At 35.7% G+C, this 22,417-nt stretch overlaps 1 protein-coding gene across 4 annotated transcripts; it reads left to right on the plus strand.

Moving 5' to 3' along the window:
* Positions 1 to 8,774: 8,774 nt before the first annotated feature.
* On the plus strand, positions 8,775 to 22,043 carry LOC311087333 (sterile alpha motif domain-containing protein 3-like). 4 transcript variants are annotated; one of them, XM_084120669.1, is made up of 9 exons: positions 8,782 to 13,424; positions 15,463 to 15,552; positions 18,199 to 18,328; positions 18,438 to 18,488; positions 18,565 to 18,732; positions 18,816 to 18,903; positions 19,401 to 19,553; positions 21,170 to 21,489; positions 21,582 to 22,043. In XM_084120669.1, exons 2-8 carry the CDS (start codon positions 15,471 to 15,473, stop codon positions 21,452 to 21,454), a joined length of 957 nt encoding a protein of 318 aa, XP_083976795.1. In that variant the 5' UTR covers positions 8,782 to 13,424; positions 15,463 to 15,470; the 3' UTR covers positions 21,455 to 21,489; positions 21,582 to 22,043. The 4 variants fall into 4 exon arrangements, 3 of the variants coding, with proteins under 3 accessions (XP_083976795.1, XP_083976794.1, XP_083976796.1); XM_084120670.1 differs by adding an exon at positions 15,914 to 18,122 and having other exon boundaries at positions 13,404 to 13,424; positions 21,170 to 22,043; XM_084120668.1 differs by having other exon boundaries at positions 8,783 to 13,424; positions 21,170 to 22,023.
* The last annotated feature ends 374 nt before the right edge of the window (positions 22,044 to 22,417 follow it).

Here is a 22,417-nt window from a genome sequence, read left to right on the forward strand (position 1 = left end):
GGCATACTGAGCATGTGCAGTAGGAGTGTCATGACTCCAGCTCATTCCTGATTGGATAAATCAGCAATGTTGCAACTGCCACACGTTGCAACTGTCCCCACTCTCCCCTACATTTTTGTTTCTATTGTGACAATGCTGTAAACTACACTGCTTTATGTTTTACCTTCACTTTCACTTTATCGGAAAGGGCGGAGTGACTAATTAAGGCTAATTGAAGGCAAGGTATATTTAACCAGGTGGAAAAGAGGACACATCATCTGGGTATGTTGGTTTGACCTGTGAGAGTGAGTGAAGTTAGTGATTACCGAGTGGAGCGGACAATGTCCTGTGTTATGTGAACTGAGGCTTCCTGCGCTGTCTGTTGCGACGTGGAGTCTGGGGATTCCAATGCGACGCACCTCAAAGACCGGCTTTTGTAGTGAGCGGTTCACTCAACATACAAGGGGTTAACTTCCCTCCGGGAGCCTGACGAGGTCCTACCACCCATACACAAAAGAAATATATTTGAAATATATTTTCAGGATATATTTCAATGTATTTGGAATATATGCCACATATATTTTTGACACTTTTGGGGACCCATACAGAAAAAAATACATTGAAATATATTCTGAAATATAACAAAAATATATGAAATATAAGTATGAAATATATTTATTGGGCCAATTTCAAATATTTGCATATATTCCAAAATATATCCTGAAAATATATTTCAAATATATTTCTTTTGTGTATCTCTCCTGTTGCAATTCCGTCTGCCAAAACTGTGTGGATGCCCAGTTAGTGTGGATGCCCAGTTAGTGTGGATGCCCAGTTAGAGTGTGACCAGTATTACCCAGTTTTTGTTTGAGTATTGTTTTGTGATTGTGTGAATACTGATATTGAACTCCTACGTTGAGAACAATACATATATTTATTTGCTTGTTGTTGTTGTTTTCAAATCAGTAACTTTTTGAATGATGTGATGAGCATTAAGTAATAAATTACAGTTAAACTGAAGCCTATTTCGAAATATTTGTTTATGTGTGTAATCAGTGGTTTTCTTTGCTATCTTGGGTTGTTTGATTTTTGTCCGTTTTTATAAAACTGTCTGGCGCCCGAATTTTCTTTTGTAAAATAAATAATTTAAGTTTAGGGCACCACCTACCACTGTTACAGAGTTTAATTTATTCTGCTTTTATCACTATTCTCAAATGCTGAGACCTTAAGTCATACTCAGCTATATTTTTCCTCTATTTGTTTTTTAGTTACAGTATTTAGGATCATTACAAATTTATCAACCTTGTTATTTTCCGACCTACTTCTCTTAGTAACCTTACTCTATCTGTTATAGGTATTTCATCCTGTATTGATAACCATACACTTAATAGTGGAATTTGGTCTTTAGATGCATTATCTCCTTTCATTGCAAATATTTCTCCTTTGTCCCTGTTAAACTTCTCACATTGTCAATAGCTTTTTGCTTTTGTTATAGCTGTACCAAATTAATCAATGTTATAGCTTCTCAAATTAAATTCACATTTTTAGATGTTTTAATTATACAATCTCTAGAAGCGCTGTGGTCTTCTAACCATTTGTATCCTATCTGTTTTCTGGCCACATCTGTTACGGCTCCAATAATTTCTCTTCTTCACTTTTCTTTGAGTTTCTGAACTCCAGTTGTCCGACTGGATTCCTCTCCTATCAGAGGTCAAAGGTCCCCTTCTATAGTCCTTTCTTTGCTTTGCTTCTACACTCTCCTAGTTCTCAGATATCTCTGAGTTTAAGAGCTTTATTGCTTGCTGACTTTTTTCTTGTTTCCAGCATTCTCTTTAGTCTCTTTACTTCTAGTGTTTAATGGTTTTATAATTTTTTATATTTCTCTCACTATTCTTCTCTTAAATTCATACTTAAAATATGATTGTTTCATTTTATTCTGTTTTCCTGACTTTAAACATCCCTCTTTTTTTTAGCTATTTTTAAAGCCAGATGCGATCGTCTGTTTTCACTTGCCCATAAGTCAAGTCTCTGTCAGTGTTACGAACCTCACTGTTAGTCTAGGGGTTAAATGAAGTCGTAACAAAATGTAAAAAAAAAAAAAAAATGTCTGACGGTCACATCAATCCCCTGATCCAGAAAAGCACAAACACAAAATTAAGCAAATAACTTAATTTATTAATAACAAAGGAAGCAAATCTTCAGGAGAGGGCCAGGCCAGCATAACAAACAAAACATCCTCTAACTAAACACGGAAACTCTAAATAACCTTAACTAAAAACAAAATTTTAAATTCAAAGAAAATGGCACCCTCTCCCTACCGCTTCCAAAGAAAGACAAACAAAGGTATTTACATAAATTAGAAAATAACACAAAAGAATCATAAACACACCCACCATAGCATTCACACACTCTCTCATAGTTTGTAATTGACAAGTTCATTCACAAAGTTAAGAGGTAATAAAGACCACACTTGGTCACACTGAAATATACAAAAGAACACCAGTCTGGATCAGGACAAAGAGTGAGCGCGTAGCCGTCAGCAGCCCAGCATTGTTTCTTTGCCGTCTTATACACCTTGGATCTCTGTAGCGTTCACTCAGTACTGATGAATGATGAACATCAGCTGGAATCCAATTATCAATCTATAACAGGGAGAGACAGAAAGAGCAAGAGAAGAAAACATGCAATGCATAACTTGCCCAATAGGTGACATCACTCTCCCAATAGCACACAATTCACACATACGTCCACAGGACGCAACAACAGTCAGGAACTTTCTCCTTTTCCTAGTTTCTTATCAGCGCTCTTTTCATTGCTAGGATTCCTGTATTTCCTTTAACTCCTAATTTTGAATTCTTTAGTTCTTCTTTTCAACTGCAATGTATCTATTTATTTATTTTCCATAGTCTTTTTCATATCCATAACTTTGTTTCACTATTTTCACTTTCTGTATTAACTATTGATGAATATAACTCATAATTTTTCTGCTCTCCGTCTGAGCCGTTTTCAAACTCCCTAGACCTCTGTCTATCTCTCTATAACTTAGAGACTGCTATTACGGCAGTCATTGTTGTTACTCTTATTTTATTATACGCTTGCTTAAACTCCTCTTTATGAGTTTAAAATCCTCTTTTGAATTCTCTATTATTCCTGTTATTAATCCTGTTATTAATCACAGCTATTACTGAATGTTTAAACTGTCCTGTCCCCATTAAGGTTAAATTCATTATTATAACCTTTCCACTAATTTCATTTTGAATTGAGGACTACATTTTTAATTCAGCTTTTGATTCTTAGCATTTAGTAGTACATAATTTTGTTCTACTATTTATCACAGCTTTTACACAATTCCAGTGGGGTGCACCAGAACTATTCTGACTGACCCCAGGGATTTCACTTTTACTCTCCCTTTTTCATTGTCTATCTCTTATAACATCTGCACTCCTAACATATTAAAACTGCACTGCAGTCCCTTCAATTATCATTTATTTGTTTCTACTTAAGAAAATCATTCCCTGTATAGCCTCTACCTTAGACCATAACATATATATTTCTACTTTTTCCAATATTTAATCTATTATTTCCTGTTTTTTCTTTCTTTCCTCTTCTGTCTGTTTTCCTAGTATTTTGTCTAATTTAGTATAGTATAATGTTATTATTCCTACCTTTGGTATTTTTGACAATATACCTTCTATTTCTTCGTTTTTACACTGTATATGTTCAGAACTATTTCTATCACTATCTAATTCTTGTGCCCACATATTACTGAGGTGGCCACCTCTGTCTCATTAAATTTTCCTTCACTCAATTGGTCTCTGGATGGAAGCCAAAGCACAAACAAATCATTATTTATATCTATTGCTGATGTATTCGCGCTCAACGCTTTTTCTTCCCATTCAAGTACTCCTTTATCAGCAAAAGTATATACTCTATTATGTGTTTTTTGCTGTCCTCTCCATCCAACAACGTGCACTTTGCTAGATGGTTTATACAGCTCACACTAAATCTTTATCCTATTTAGATTTAGTCTATCTCTACTATACTTACTCAAGCTTCCTTAAGTTTGTTACTATAATTCTTAATTGAATTATTTTCTCTATTTATTTTACAGAGTTTCTATATTTAGGCCTATTATTACACACTTTATCGTAGAGATTTTTAGTAGTGCGTGCATGCACTAGCCCCTTTTTAGGCTTAAATAATTCTTATTTGAATTATATTAGTATATTGCATATTTTTTTTATCCTATATACATCTCATTATATGAGATTTTAACACTACTATTTATACCATCCTTTTATTGGATTGTTTTAATAATTCTTATTTGAATTATATTATTTTGATCGAGCCTTTTTAGGATTTCTCTTTTTTTTTTTTTTTTTTACTCTATGTAAAATTTCACTTTCAACCGTGTAATCTATACAACGGTCCTAGTGTCTATCCAACCCCTCTAGGTTGTCTTAATATTTCACTACAAGTACACGAGGATCACTCGTATTAACCTGAATGAAGAGTCTGGCTCTGTGTTAAGGAGGCGTCCCTCCCCTTCACAGAAACCCTGTCTCTTCGGCTCTCCTAGCCTCTCTGAGACCGTAGGCTATGAGATTTATCTCACATTTTTATCGGCTAAATAAACCTCCACAGCTCTTTCTTGCTTTTAGGGTTTATTATTCTCATTCGCTCTCTCAACCCTTTCTAGGTCGTTTAAATAATTCATTTTTTTAGAGTTATTCTTAGTCTAATCGAGTCTTTTATGATTTCTTTTTCTTTCCTATTTAGCTCTACACTCTCGTGTATATTACACGACTATCTTAGTTTTTTGAGCAATCGATCACCGATCTTGGCCAGGGATCGATAATCAATCTGCCCCTTTCACGTTGGGTGCCATGTTTTGTGGTGCTTAATTTAACCCCTTGTTTGGGTCTTAAATATAGACACCTTCTACCTTATTTTGTTTATTCTCAGGTTAGGTAAAGTCAGTCGAATTCGTTCTAAACAATAAGTATATAAATTTCCATACTTACAATTCAGTCGAAAGACTGCTCCGTGGTTTAGTTCAGCTCAATATTTTGTAAAACAGAATCTTAAGGCAGGCGAGCTTCTTAATTTCAATTATATGTATTTTTTATTAAATACAGGTTAACTAGTTTACATAAACGGTATTAATATATAAAATAAAAGTAAATCAAAACCAAATAATTTGCAAGCTTTCATCTTCATGAGGCACAATGGCAAGGCATCTAACACCGGAGAGGCCTACACTGTAAAAAATGATTTTATGTCAAAGTAAATAAAACAGGAAAAATCATGTATCTTTTGCTAAGAATAATTTTGTAAAAATGAAAACTTTAGTATATTAAGTAAATCCTAATTATATACTAATTTTTTACTTGTAAATATTAGACATCCAACAGACAAGTGAAATTGACTTCTGACTCTCTGGCATATTTACATGCATTAATTAAGTACTTGAAGCAAATTTTAAAAAATCAAGTAAAATTTAGTCCTTGAAGAAAGGAATCTGCGCATGCGCAGAAAGAAGAAAACACGCGATGATTGAGGGATTTCGAATCTCCACTCCAACGGCTCTCGACAGGTAAGCAACAGTAAAAAACTGCATTATATTACGGATTTATAATGATTTTTTGATTAATTCAACGATTGTCTTGTCATCACTTCATGCTATACATTTGAAAAGTTTAGTGTTCTTAAGTTTAGAGACGTGCTCCAGAAAAAAGTTAAGGGAGAGGCAGAGGCAGAAAGCACCCTGTTTATTTTCTTTATTTTACAAAAGCACAATGTTTTATTTCGATTGAAAGTGGAAAAAGTAGACATTTAACAGTTTATTTTTTCATATTTCTTAAGTCTGTAATCTTTATGACCAAAAATGACGGAGTATAAGTCTAATTTGCTGCTACGCGCGGGCGCTTTTGCCGACTCAAGAGGGTTAATGACGAGTTAACTTTGTAGACGTTAGCCATATTTTTTTCTCAGTTTTAAACTTTACGTTTTACACGATTTATCAGTAATTACGCCTAAAAACCATGAATATGTCACTTAAATCATGATCTTTTTGTTTAATATTTATTTTGTGTGCAATTTTCTTTATAGATGACAAATATTGGCCACGAATTAACAATAGGCCTAAGTGAGAAGGTTATCGTTCCCTCATCGTGCACAATATAATTCATTTCCTCATTCATTTGCTAAATCGTGCATACTATCTATTAAATGGTCCCTGCTTTTACTAAATCGTAACCACGTTGTAAATGACAATAATTCGTACTCCCAAATTCCTAATTCGTAGCCTTGATATCTGCTGTGTGTCACATGTTAGCATTAATGTTTGTAAATTGACTATGAGAGTAAGGTCATGCAGGATGTTTTTAATGATTTGGTTTAAATGAAATGAATAATGTGAATGCAAATTAATTAACTTTTAATTTAAAAGTATTAGCTGTTTACTGATTATTGTTTTTTTCTCTCTCTCTTTTCTTAATTTCAGGATATTTCTCAAATGCATTCAGCCCTTTGTGCCTCCGTTGCTGTAAACCGGTTGAGAGGGACAAAGAGAGAGACCGAACACACTGAATTGTTATTATTGTCATTATAGGTTTCTGTATATGCTTATTTCTTAATAAATTACTCTTAACTGCACATTGTCACAGTATTATTTTGTCACATTATAAGAGTAACATTTAATTTAATTTAAAATAATTACCAGCACTGCATAAAACAAGTAAAATGTATTTAAAATATCAAGTGGTTTTACTTAATTATATTAATTAGATCAGATTTGTAAGTAAAAATTACTCAATATAATTTAACAGGCCAAGTTATATGTACTTATTCACTTTGTGAATTTTACTCGGCTTAGTTAAGTAGATTTACTTAATTTCCATCAATGTGAAATTTACTTGAAAAAAATTTGTGCAAAAACTTGCCTTATAAAAATTGAGTAAATTCTACTTATTGTTTTTCTCAGTGTAACACTTGGTGAATCAGCGTCTGACTTTGACATTCCTTACAATACTTTTTATAGTCCACACGCCCTCCGCACAGATTCAGTCCTTTACAGACAATCTGTCCAATCCGAAGTCTTGAACTGTCCTCCGTTCTGGAAACCCCCTTGTAACTCCATATATAAAGCTCTTTCCTTTGTTCTCCTTTGCTTGCTGCTCTGGACCCTCTGCCTTTCTCCTGCGTCTCATGCTCCTCATCAAATGGGTAATGCTTGCCATTTCTACTTTGCTAAGATACATGCTTGTTGCAGTGTTTTTCTTAATAAACCAGATTCATAATAAAACCTTTACAAAAACAAATTGCAGTGTTTTTCTTAATAAACACTCTCTCTTACAATTAACTCTCTCTTAAGTTACAATTGTGGTTTTATCATATATAAGCCTATATATGAGGCATCATAAAAGAATAAATTGCATGTTTACTTAACTATATATATATATATATATATATATATATATATTTATTATTATTATTATTATTATTATTATTATTATTATTATATATATATATATATTTTTTTTTTTTTTTTAACAGAACTGTTTTTGAAATCACGATTGGAATTATTAGGCTACAGAAGTAAAGACATTATATATATTTGTTCCTTAGTGTAAAATGGAAATGCATGGCAATTTTATTTCATAAATAGGCTATAAGTAAAAAACTATGGTGTAACAGAGTTGTAGAACTAGACAAATCTCTCTGCATCAATAATAGGCTATAAAAAGCATTAATAGGCTAATATAAAAATTTCAGTAGTCCAAATTGGTTCGGGGGGGTTGTTGGGATGTAAAAAAATAATCTTGCATCACAATATGCAATATTGACTAATTTGGATAAATATTAGGTACACAAGATAGGCATTAATTTTTCTCAAGAAAAAAAATCTCACCTAATGCTGTAAACATACAGAGAGCCCTATCAGCTGGTAGTATTATTTAAGGTTAAATATAATGCGTTTTTTTGTCATAATAACAACTTTATTTAATGATATAAGTAAAAATATAATAAATATGTAATATAGTAGCCTACACATATTTAGCTAAATACTCTCCATAGCTCTTTTTTTTCTAGCCAACTAATATTATGGTCATCAAATGGCTTTCCTGAGGTAAATGTTATGTGACATAATTGTTCTCCAGCTGTTTTACTGACCCTTTCCTCCCTTTCCGAAAAACACTGATTGATCGATATTATGTATGATGAATATACATTTTGGTTTCTTTTAACATTGTTCATTCGTATTAGCTAGTTGAGATGATCGGTTCACGTGCGCTAGGGATCTGTCACGTCACATTTACAAATGCCAAAACGGTATTTATTGTTTGAATTTCGTAATAAAATTGACAGAATCTGAGAGCAGAGATGCTCTGTCTAGTCTGTCGGTCTCCGTGTCCTCTTTGCTTCGCGATTTTTCTGTGCATGAGAAAATGGATGTGTGGCGTGAGAGCGTGTGAAAAGTGTCAATTGCGTGAGTCTCACGGTGAATGCGTGAGAGTTGGCAGCTCTGGACGGTCGTCTACGATAACGGGAGGTCCTCCAGTAGGTGCTCGTGCTTCCATGGCGGTATCAGTTGTGCTCTATTTTTTACAGTCTATGGTTGTGGTTGTTGACATGGCAACAAACAAGCATTAGCCTATGCTGAAATAGAGCGCGCGCTGTGCGGAGCGTGCGTAATGCAATCTAGGAGCAGTGATTCGCCAAACATCCCTTATTGCAGTCGCACACATTTATTCTGATTTTATTTTGTAGTAACGAGTAACGAAGATGCTTAGTGGAAATATATCGGAGTAAAAGTATATATTTTATCTAGGAAATGTAGTGGAGTAAAAGTAAAAGTTGAAATAAATTTAAATAGCGAAGTAAAGTACAGATACGTGAAATTTATACTTAAGTACAGTAACGAAGTATTTGTACTCCGTTACATTACAACACTGTCCGCGGGGAATAGGCTTGTCGCCCACTGACGTCTAGGCCTACAATATGAAATACAGGTTATATTGTTATCGTCTCTATTTTTAACTTATTCTATTTTTCTGGCCTTATAAAATGTTCTATTATGTTTACCATAGTTGTAGTTTTCATCCTTACTGTTAATTACGGCAATTGAAAAAAATGCAGCAATTGCTGCTGTTTTGCACAATATCCCTTTCCGCCCACCTGGCGGTCATTTCGCGAATGACTTTGAAATGCGACTGGTTTATTTTTACCGCGGTAGTTTCATTCATAATAGGCATTCTGGTTGGTTACCATCTGTACATTTACAATTGTGTTTCTGATGCTTTCTATTTTCTCAGTGAAGAAATTCATAAAATCAATACTACTAAACTGTAACGGGATATTTTGTTCAGGTGATGTCTGTTTATTTGTTAGTCTAGTGTTGTAAAGTTTTTCTTTCTTCAAAGCAAGAACCAGTGAGACAGTTGGGATCGCGTTCAACAGAAGTTATTCTTTATTGAGAACTCCTCTGTACGCGGCTGTAGAAACGTCCAACATGATCTAATCTAACATAACTTTACATGGTATCTTATAGGCATTTTAGGAGGAGGGACTTTTGGGGGTGGAGACAAATTCAAACAAAGCATGTAAATGAGTATACAGGTTAAGGAACCCGCCACAGACCGGCAGTCTCAATCCAATCAGCATAACCACTCAAATGCATATGTGCTAATCCAATCAGCCAAACGATTCAACGTCTGGACTGTGGTTCTTGCTCCAAGAGCGATTAAAGACAATAGGTTAGCGTCTCCGTGATCTGACTCATTTAACTTACAAAGGAAAAACAGGTCGGGCAGGAATATCTTGCTGTAAACTCAATAATCACTTTCTCAGTTTATATACTATCTAAATTAAAACCTCAAATGCTAAAATCAGTATTCTTCACCGTGATGTTATGTAAGGAAGCATATCTAAAAACATATTCTTAAATTTGAATCGTTCACTAGCCACGGTGTTAAATAAAAATCTTGGATTATTTTGGTTGTTTTCTATTAGTTTGTGGAGATGCTCAGCCCTGGCTGCTTTTAGGGCCTTTTTATAATGTGACGTACTGTCTTTCCACGCGATTCTAAAGACCTCTAAATTAGTGTTTCCAATTACGCTCTAAATTACGAGTTTCTCTCTTGATGACATGCGTAGCACTGTTGTACCATGGTGCTTTAGTTTTCTCTCTAACCTTTTTTAATCTAATTGGTGCAACAATGTCTAATGTACTAGAGAAAATGGTGTTCATAGTGCTAGTCATTTCCTCTAGTTCATCGGTTTGTTTGGGTTCACTGAGCAGCTGAGATAGATCAGGTATGATATAATTAAATCTAGCGTATGATTAAGACGATGAGTGGGACCAGTGATGTTTTGCTTGACCCCAAAGGAGTTTAAGAAATCTGTAAACGCAGCCCCTAACGCATCATTTGTGTTATCTATGTGTATGTTAAAATCTCCAACAATTAATGCTTTATTGACATTGACCAATAGATCTGAGAGAAAGTCTGCAAACTCTTTTAGGAAATCAGCATAGATCGCTCTGGAGGTCTATAGACAGTAGCCAAGGCTAGAGATCAGTCAGACGGGGGTCATGCTTATAACAGTATCCAGGAGGAGTAGACTCATTAAGACCGAAATAATCATTTGGTTTAAGCCAGGTTTCAGTAAGGCAAAGTACATCGAAACTATTATCTGTGACCATTTCATTTACAATAACTGCCTTAGGTGTGAGCGATCTAATGTTAAGAAGACCTAGCTTTATAAATTGTTTTTGTTCACTAATATTGAGAATTTCTGGCTTAATCACAATTAGATTTTTCCTAGATCCTACCGTAGATTTAATGTTTGACCTCATTAAACGAGGAATAGACACAGTTTCTATATAATGTTCTACATTAGTACTTATATCAATTAAGTTGGGACAGCAAAGACTGTGATTTGGACTTTGACTTACAAGTCATATGGTGTGTAACGTCTTGGAGATGTTGTCCGACAGAAGCTACATCGAGAACACGAGCACCAGGAAAGCAGTGAGTGCGCACTTTACCTTTACCTGAGGTAGCGTGGACAGGCCGGACGATGGAAGTGCTGATGATCACAGCGTAGCGTTCCGTCTCGCATAGAGGGGAGAAGCGGTTCCGGGTGGAGATCTCGAAGGCCGGGAGGGGCGGAGAGGTCCTTGCTGTGGTCCTGGCTCGCGTCTTCCGCTATGGAATCACCCAGGTGTGGTGTTGTGTCGGTGCCGGAGTGAATGAAACCAGGGATGATTGCATCCTGGGTGCTCGGGTCCTGTGCAGTGAAACACACGGAGTAGACCAGGTCGGAGTCAAAAAATGACTAACCACTGACTTGTGAGCATCGTCGCGTGATGTTTCAAGCGCTGATCGCTGATCTTGCAGCTCGGCCTGTCTCTTTAGTAGTTCTCGGATCTGCTTCTCCACGGACTCCAGCTCTAACTGCACCGAATGCAGCTCGAACGTGTCCTCACCTGCACTCAAAGGTAACGTTAGACACACATCCGATATATTATAGCAATTATAGAATTATAGCTTTCAGTGATACGGGTGTAAATAAGATGATCGATAGGCGAGACCACGCGTGCAATGCTAGCGGGCTAAGGCTAGTAGCGGAAGTTCGGAAAGTTGGATATAAGTAGCGATATCAAAGCAATTCTGTTTTTTATAAAGAATAGTATCGGACATATGTTCACACGTTTGTAAAATTAGAAAATTTTGAAGAAAATCAAGGATTAGGAATCAATTCGACGGAGTTCCAAACACAAACAAACGCCTCAGTGACATGCTGGTTAGAAAATATGTGAAATAAGTTGGGCTGCCCGTGCACGACTAAAGTTTTTTTTAGTCGAATAGTAGTAGTTCATTTATGCCATTAGTCTAATCGCATATTTATATTAATTTAATCATTTAAATATATATGGGAGAGAATACTAAACCATGATGAGCGTTATCGTGATATATTGCCTATATTCCGAATATCAAGCGCATGCAAAAAGCTTGCCACAAAGAACCGGCAAAAGTAGGACTGGGCGATAAAACGATAACGATAATTATCGCGATATAATTTTTCTCGATAAAACAATATCAAGAAGTCGATAAATGTTCGATAATGTTTATGCGCCAAAAGCGGAACGAAAATCATTTGAACCGCGCACCACATGGACCATTTATCCGCTCGGCTCAAAGTCCAAACGGCAGCGCGAGCGCGTTTATATACACTCTTAGAAAAAAGGGTTCATTGGGGTTCTATATAGAACCATAGGGTTCTTTACTCAACTCCAAAGAACCTTTTATGCTAAAAAGGTTCTATAATGACAAGAAAGAACCCTTTTGGCACAAAGGTTCTTTAGGCTATTATTCATTCATATATTACATTATTCTGCAACATTTTGTAGTTGTAATTAAATTATTGTTTATTAAACTGTTGTAGTAACTTAATATCACATTTTAATCATGCTGATTTTGGAGGAGAAAAACTGAAATGGCACTCTTCGTGTGAAATTGATTAACTACATAAAATTATATAAATATATACATTTTCTAACCCCCATATCTTGAATTTTGTGATCATTCACATGCATTCATAAATGCATTTGAATACACTGAATAATGCAGTGAAAGAACGCACTCAAAATACACACACGCGCACTAGTAGTAGGCCTATAACTAAACTTCCATCATGTAACTTTACATTAGCTTATAGATGCGTGCACTCTGTAGGCACGATTTGTTTAGTTTAGTTTTTGAAATAGCCTATACTTGATAATGTTAAAGCGCACATCGTAAAAAAAAAAAAAAAAAACGATATTATCGCAGACGATTTAGGCTATCGCACACTCATATGACCTTATCGTCATCATCATTATCATCATAACAAGAAATTACTCAGTACAAAAACAAACATAAGGGCTCATTCTAAGCTGAATAGTCTTTCGTCTTGTCTTACTTAGCCTTGTTTGCTGCTCTTTCATTTCATTCTTTGTCATTTATGTGAAATTATTGTACCGCAACTAAACAATTTTGCATTATGGATTTATTTATTTTTTTATCTGTTGAACAGCAAACATAAACAAAAATAAGTAATAAACTCATTATTTTCATTAATTTTACAAAGTAAACAATTTGTTTGCATTTGCGCGAGCATATTCACGCGGCACTGTCTCGCGAGTGCAGCCAGTGCAGTGCACGTCACGTTTTTGAATTCCAACGGTCGAGAAGAGACTGATCCCCGTCTGCTGATTTAAATCGATGGTCTGATGGAAATATTGTTGTGGTAAGTCAGAGAAATACATCGATTTTTTTAAGTAATTTACTTGTTATAAGCTTTAAACCCATTAGTAATGAAGTTGTCAATGTTTCTACAGCGAATTTAACCTACACTAAAACACGAAAGAGCCTGAACCGCGACAGTGTCACAAGCTGCCGGTAAGTTTTGTTGTGCTTGTTGCAAACTGTTACATTTTGTGTTTTCTGATCCTAAGCTTAGTTTTTAACTGCAGATAGTGCTCTAAGTTAAGCTAGTTTTTGACCGCACACTCAAATGGTCATGAAGAACAGCCCTAACGTTACATAACAGAGCGCTTAGCTTAGGGTCGGTTCTAGACCCTTTTTAGGTGGGCTTCAACACCCATATTTTTCGTCTCAGCCCCCCTAAAACTATAATCAGCTATCTGAACGATCAGGCCAGTGCTGCTTCTTCAGTAAAGTTTATCATTCTCTCTTGTTTACTGAGACCCCCCTAAAGGTGAAATCTTAGAACCGCCCCTGCAGCTACTAGCATCTAGTAGTTAAATGTACTCGCACTTCGGCTCAGAATGCTTTTATGATGCTAGATAATTGTAAACAGCCCAATGTGAACACTCTTGTGATTCACTTCAACCTTTTCAAACTTTATGAATGATTATTTTATGTTCATGTCAACTGGTGTCTAAGGAACTGGAAGCAGGCCAGGGTACAGCTGTTTCAAAGCACACACAGCTTAAAGGGATAGTTCACTTTAAAATGAAAATTCTGTCATCCTTTACTCACCCTCAAGTTGTTTCAAACCTGTATGAATTTCTTTCTTCTGCTGAACACAAGGTAAGATATTTTGAAGAATGTCAGTAACCAAACGGTTAACTGGAACATTTAATTCCATAGTAGGAAAAAAAAATACTATGGAAGTCAGTGGTTCCAGTTAACTGTTTGGTTACTGACATTCTTCAAAATATCTTACCTTGTTTTCAGCAGAAGAAAGAAATTCATACAGGTTTGAAACAACTTGAGGGTGAGTAAATGATGACAGAATTTTCATTTAAAAGTGAACTATCCCTTTAACTACAATTAATCAGCCTTGATAACAAGTGTATTGACACTGTATCTTTACTTGGAATGCACTTGCTTGTAGACTGTACAATTAGGGTCTATTCACATGTTCTTATCCCCCTTCATCCATTAATTCCCTAAATCACTTTTCCTCTTTAGGGTTGTGGGGAGGCTGGAGCCTTTTTCCCTCAACAACATTTTTAAATTGCCTGTTCAAATACAAATTTGTTTAATGCTTTTTGTAGAAGATTTGTTTTTGAGAAATTTACATACGCATCATGATTGTTCATTTTAAAGTTTTAGGCGATTTTATATGAACAATCAATAAATTATTTAGAAATTCCAATAATATTTACACTAATATTTACATTTACAAAATACAACTTTACTTTTTTCATGGTAGACTAAGGGCGCTTTCACACTAGCACTTTTGGTGCGCACCCGGGTTCGAATGACGTCAGAGTTCGGTTCGTTTGGATGATGTGAGCGCTGTTTTCCGAACTCGGGTGCGCACCCGCGAACCGTACTCGAGGCCGCTTAAAAAGGTGGTCTGGGGTACGGTTCATGTGAACTCGGGTACGGTTCGCTGCTGATATGAACGCAATCGTACCAAATCGCGGAAGTGAACCGCTATTGATGACGTATAATATGGAGCGTGCCTGCGTGCGTGTGTTTAACAACTGTAAAAGGGTCTATATACACTTACCTTGACGAAAAGCGGGATTGACGCACTGCAAGCAGAGAGATGATTTCTGCTTGCCTCCACAAAAATTGTCTTTGGAACGGTTTTAATACTTTTGCGGCAGACAGACGCAAGTGTGTTTCTGTATCTTTTCTTTGAAAACAAAACCAAAGGTTCAAAAAAAGAAGAAGAAATGTGAAGCGAGCAATTCTATCCATTTTGCCGCTTTTTCATAGCGGTTACCAAGCAACACGTGTACGCGCCAGCTGCAGTTTGATGACGCAAGCGTACTGCGGTTCGGATACAAATAATATAATGTGAACACAGTCCATCGGGGGCTGGGGGAGGGGGGAAGCAATCGAACTCGGGTTCGGAACAGGCAATCGAACCAAGTGTGAAAGCACCCTAAGAGGTTAATAAAGTAGTGACATGTACATGATGTGAAATTAATAGTAACTTTCTGTTTTCCTTTTCAAGATTACATAATGGTAGACAGATGGACAACAGATGATGTCTGCAAATGGCTCCAAACCATCAACCTGATTGATTCCAAAGAAGTCTTCAGAGGTATTTAATGGAGTTCTACAAATGCCCGTTCTGTGATGTCATTAAGTGTACAATACACAAGTACCTTAAACATTTGCAACTACTTCACCAACACCAGAGAGACTTCAAAATAATATGTAATATAGAGGGCTGTAAGAGGAGCTACAAGAATGTCTCCAGTTTTAGAAACCACATCTACCGAAAACATTCAACTGCCCTCCATCTAGGAAGATCGTCTCATGAATCTGAAATAAATGATCCCGACCTCACAGAGACAGAGAGCTTGCCACACATCGATGATAACTGCATCCCTCATTTCGACCTGAATACACTATTGAGTGGTCTAAAACATCATATTGCTCTTTTTATTTTGAATCTTCAGGAAAATCATCTCATCCCTAAAGTTACCCATGACACAGTCATTGCCAGCCTTCAGTTCATTCTTAATTTCGTCCGAGAGGAGTATGCTGAAATAATTAAATTCCATCTAGACCAGTCTGGATTTAGGTTAGAAGACAATGAGGATTTAAATAATTTGCTGTCTAGTGAGGTCCTATTTGACTCTGTATTTGAGTCTGTACTGACAGAATATCAGCTAACCCAATACTGCAAAGAGCATCTGCATCTTGTTGAGCCTGTTCAACATGTGCTCGGTGTTAATAGTAATGGGAAAGAGGACACATTTTTGTATATACCCATTTCTGATGTACTGAAGGTCCAGCTAGAGAAACAAGACATTTTTGAATCTTTTCAAAGAAGCAGTGAAAAGTCTTCAAGTGAATTTTTCGAAGATTTTTCAGACGGACGGATTTTCCAAGGACAACCCTTTTTTGGCGATCCAAATGTTGTGAGGTTACATCTCTACACAGACGAATTCGAAGTGGTTAACCCTTTAGGTTCCAAACGGACTTTGCATAAAATCACAGCATTCTATTTCACTATTGGAAATCTTGAACCAACTTACAAATCTCAATTGAGACACATATAGCTCAAAACTGGTGCCTTTTCAGAATATTACCATTCCTTATTGGACATTACATCCCACAAGGCGAAGCACACTGGGCTGTGTATCTGAAGTACAAATCTCAATTGAGACACATACATTTATGTATACTAGTGAGACATCAGCTTCTTCAACGATATCGTTTTAAAGACATTCTGCATCTTCTCATTCAGGATCTGAGAAAACTCTTCAAAGAAGGAATTTTGGTCAGTGTGAATGGACAAGAAATCAACTTAAAGTGTGCTTTGGCTACGATCTCTGCTGATAATTTGTCTGCTCGCAACTTGGCTGGATTTACTTGCTGTTTCAGCAGTGGACGAGTTTGCAGATTTTGTATGATCACTTACCAAGATTTAAAATCTCATGTTAATGAAGACAACGTCATCATTCGATCTTCAGAGGTTCACAAGTACCATCTAAGTGCTCTCAGGGAGATTGGAGAGATCACAAAACAGACATACGGTGTAGTAAATGAATGCCCCTTTAATGACTTGGAGTACTTTGACGTCACCAAATCGTTTCCTCCAGACTTAATGCATGATTTCTTGGAGGGCATTGTGCCCATTGTGATCACCAAAGTCATCAAAGCATTGCATTTTTCTGAAATAGTTTCACTCAGTAACATAAATGCTGAATTGGAAACATTTCAGATTGGAAAGAATGACAAACGTAATATTCCACAGAAGTTACCACAAAGTGTTCTGAAACAGACCAGATTGTTGGGAACAGCAGCTCAAAACTGGTGCCTTTTCAGAATATTACCATTCCTTATTGGACATTACATCCCACAAGGCGAAGCACACTGGGCTGTGTATCTGAAGTGCAGAGAAATTGGTGAGATCATTTTGTCCCCCCGCATACAAAAAACAGTCATACCTTTTCTCAGCCTTCTAATTGGAGAATTCCTCTCAGATTTCCAAGCCCTGTTTCCAGATACTTTCCCACCAAAACTGCACTTTCTCACACACTATCCTCGCCTCATTTCAGACTTTGGACCTTTGAAGTCCCTGTGGTGCATGAGGTTTGAAGGCAAGCACCAATATTTCAAAAGACTAGCCCGCAACACTTGCAATTTCAGAAACCTGTGTTACACCCTCTCTAAAAGACACCAGCTGAGGCAGTGTTGAGAGTTAACATCATTGGATGCACTTCCACAAAAGACATACACTGAAGGTGAACGCTCAGTTCCATTCAGGTCCTTTCCTTGTGATCTCAAAGAGGGCATCAGGAATAAAAGTAGAACTAAGGACATCCCCAGCGAGGAGACACTGGCTGTTGTCAATTCTCTTTTGACAAACAATACAAAATACAAAATTGGAGACAGCTTCGTGATTGATGTGGCTGAGGATGGCATTCCAGTCTTCATGAAAGTGTCTAAAATTGTCCAATTCAGGGCTATTTGGTTGATTTTTGGAAAGCTCCTAATACCCCAAAAGTTTGATTATCATAATCACGCCTTCCTTGTACAAGAGGACAGAAAGTGGGTTGTCATTCACCCTGGGGAAGAAAAGGACTATCATGCCCTTGACACCTACAAGCATGATGATGACGTATTTATCACCCTCCATCACAGTGTTAATTTATAAAGGTATTTTTCTTTGTAATGTCCTTATTTCCTGACAGAATTACCAAAGTTTGAAAACAGTACTGATTATTTTAAATAGAGCAAGAGATTGATGGAGAAACCATGTTGGGCTTAACAGAAAGGATGGTGCAGAAACTATTCCCCACAATGAAACAGCAAGTGATCTTTTTAAAGGAACTTGAAAGACTGAAGAGATCGTCTTCAATGGAGTAAGTAGGACCCATTCTCCCAGCTGTAATATGTGTATGCAAATGTATAAAAAATAATAATAATATATATATATATATATATATAATATCTATATTTTTTTTAATACAGACAAGAAACTGGTGTGGAAACCTCTTCGGAGATTCAAATGCATCACACTCAGTTAGTAGAATGGCTTGAACTGAAATTAGTTTATGCATTTGGCCTAGGTGAAAAATAACACTTACTTTTTGTATAGGCAAAAGTGCTGTGAGCCGTGGCCTGCAGTTTTTAGCCTCCCTGATTTTCCACCAGAACTTAATGAATCATTACAGAGGAAGGATCCATCTTTCAAGAAAAAGGAAAAATCGCATCTACGATCACTGCTAATTCAAGTGTTGTTTGATAGCATCACAAAGTACACATGGTATACATATTATTTTAAAAAACTGCCTAATTAAAAGCATAAGCAAAATAGTTAATTTTAACTGATATATGCCTTTTTCTTAGGTATCCAAGCCACAAGATATACACGGATGTTCTTGGAAGTCTGATCACAAGATTTCCTTTCCTGAAGGATACTAGCCCCTCTGGTCATGTAAGTACAATGTTACATTTCACAAACTTAAGTCCACAGGTTTCAAACTCAACCTCAAATCTTGCTTGCCCCTCATTTCATATCTGCGAGATAATTTCATTACATTGTGATTCTGTCATATTTCCACCTCATTGGTGAGCAAGTTAATTTCTGAAACATGGTAATAAACCGTCTCAGTGCTTTTCTATGGTAGCCCAAACAAAAGGTAATTAAAAATAAATATATAGATAAATGGAGTAAGCGTGAATAATTGGCTTGATAAAACAAATATAATTATAACATCTTAATAATTTATTTAGAAAATAATGGGTAATTATGACAATATAAATATATTGATGTGACTTGTTTTAATTATGGGAAAATGTGATTTAATTAGTTAATTTTTTTAATAGATTGACAGCAATAAATCTATTAAGTATACATGTCATTTTAGAATTACATATTTGAGGACCAGAACTGTGGTATAAATTGATTTTTTTTTTTGCATGTGTCTGCAGGATACCCTTCTGCATTGTCTGCGTAACAAATTTAAAAAAGAGAGAATTCCTTTAGTGCATTCATCAGCAGTTCAAGAGATTAAGAAGAAATTTGGTGTTAAAAGGAATGCACTGGATCTCTCAGTCTCTGATGGCATTGTCTCTGAAGAGGAGGTATACACCAGTCATTTTCTAAGCATACATTAAACTTTTACTTTACAATTAAAGGATTAGTTTACCAAAAAAAAAAAAAAAATTCTGTTGTTAATTACTCACTCTCACTTGGTTCCTAATCTTTATGCAACACAAAAGGTACCCAGGGGGCAAAACACCTGTTTTTTAGGAAATCAGACATGGGCTGCTGAAAAGGTTGTCATATAAAAATGAAATCTATGATGTCTGAGGATCACAACCTGGGTGGACAACCCGGTCAACAAGCTGCTGGAAACTTGTAATTAGGGTCAAAACAATGCTACCTCAAATTCTGCTTTAACTCCCCGGAATCACCCAATGAAAGCTTATCTTCCACTCTTTTGAAAGGTGTGCTCAGTTTGTTTCTAGCATAAAGTATCAGGGAGATATGGCTCAGGATTTATGAATATAATTAAACATTTTTAGCATGTTTGGCATAACATTAATGCTATAAATTTTATATAAAATATATAGTTTTATTTCAACAAAAATAAACTTGGATATATTTATTTTTAGCATGTTATAGCATTTTATATTAACTATATATACTAGTTAATATATTTAGTATATAATTTTAATGTGAGATTACAACCCCTTCACACACAGGCAATAAAAAAAGGATTCGTTTTTGGTAAAAAAGCTACCGAGCTACATACAGCACCTTTAACCAATCAGGATCAAATATTCAGACAAACTATGGTATAAATAGATTTATTACAGTAACCGTTCAACAAACCAAGCAACTAATGGTAGTGTTAAGGAAAAAAGGAACATACTTTTTGTGTTTGTGTCAATTTGCTGAAGTAAACTGTTCAGCACATCCCTCTGACTTCCATGTCTAGCCACATTTAAGATGTTTGGGGCCAGAACTTGAAGAGCAGACTCTAGATCAGGGGTGGGCAAACTACGGCCCGCGGGCCACATAAATGTCTTGCTCTTGTAGAAGAATGTTCTAATAAAGAATGTTTTACTCTTATTGACAGTTGCTTTGTAATATCAGGAGAAATACAAAGATGTTAAAAATGAGAGAGGGCTGCTCAGTTTCTCACAAAAACATTTGCACAATTTAAATGAAAGACGTGGAGGCAAAAAAACACTGATGCATTTTTTTTTTTGCAAACAGGCCTTTAGATCTAGCATTCTGCATGCTTTAAATCAGATACAGAAATGATGTAGCTTGAACGGATTGCATATATTTAAATTAACAACAGAGAGAAAGTGAGAAACTGCATGTGTGAATAATGTTTGTGTAGTGTCTCTTCAATTTTTTATTAATGTATATTGCATTGATCTTGAAAAGAAGTTTCTGTGCTCATGATTGTTTGTGAGTTGTGTGTGCAACCTAGCCAGTGAATTGGCCCTTACCACTGTGGTAAAAAATGGTCAGTCACATCTCTAATTGTTTGAAAGAAAGTATGCAAAGGCAGTTAAACATGACTAAGGCTATTATTCTGCCTTTTGTTTTTCACCACAGAAAAGTCATGCAAATTTTGGGCAAAATGAGGTTGACTAAATGATCATTTTTGATGGAATTTTAACTTTTGGGACTGTATTCTAAGTTATTTCACAAATAATTTATATGTTTTTCCAACTTGCAGGAATCAGTAAAGCCAACTCCGACTATAGTTTTCCATGAAGCTTCAAACCCCCTCCATGCAAAAAGAGCCAGCATCAGTATGGAGGGTGTCAACATTGTGAGCACAGATATGGATGTGATGGAGGCAATGGAGTGCCTCTTTGCTACGTATTTCGTATTCAGTGTGGAATACCCCAAGCACATCACTCACACGATGAATTTTGTTGAGCACTACCTGTTTAAACTCTCCAGCAGCCAAAAAAAACTGTCTGTCCCAGTGCTCAAAATGTATAATCAATTGTCATAATACTATGTCATGAATCATGTAAATTTAAATATGAGGCGATTGATGTTATTCTGAAATGCTGATCTTAATTTGAATCTGTAATTACAATTCTTTATGAGTGATATTAATGTAAATTTGTAAATATGAGGTGATTGATGTTATTCTGAAATGCTGATCTTAATTTGAATCTGTAATTACAATTCTTTATGAGTGATATTAATGTAAATTTGTAGATCTGAAGTACTTGATGTTCTGATATGCTGATCTAATCTATGTATTCATCTATAAATGCTAATCTAAAAAATCAAAAGCTAATCTAGTTTAATCTATGTATTCACATTCTTTATGAGTTATATTAATATGGATTTGTAGTTTTGAGGGACTGTTCTAACACTGATGGGAATTTAGATGAATATTAATGTAATTTTGTACATTATATGGACTTATTTTGTAATATGTAGGTGAAACTCTTATTTTCATTATTTATGAGATATTTATTTTTTTAAATGGTTGGTTTAATGTTGATGTGAACATTTAAAGCCTTTACTGTTGCATTATTTCAGTAATAGTAATTATTTTTGTTAACATAAATAAATTTCTAGTTCTATGCACTTTGGGTGTGCTTTTTTTGAGTATTCATGGGTGACTTTTATGTGAATTACATTTTTACATTTTAGGGTCTTGATGTTTGTCAATAATATTAAATATTTAATCCGGAAAGGACAAAACAAATGATAATGAATGAACCCCTAAAAGGTTCCATATAGAACCTTTTTCCTGGTTACAAAGAACCCTAAAGGGTTCTTTTGATTGAACCCTTAAAAAGGGTTCTGTATAGAACCTTTTAGGGGTTCCAAATACGTAGCGCCTGATAGAACCTTTTAAGGTTCTATATAGAACCTTTTCTTCTAAGAGTGTACTGTCTATGCGAGCGCGAGCTCACTAGAGCAGATGCGTTTACTCTGATCGGTCTCTCGGTCACGA

Source organism: Abramis brama (genome assembly GCF_963993115.1).
Source record: "Abramis brama genome assembly, chromosome: 7".
NCBI lineage: Eukaryota > Metazoa > Chordata > Actinopteri > Cypriniformes > Leuciscidae > Abramis > Abramis brama.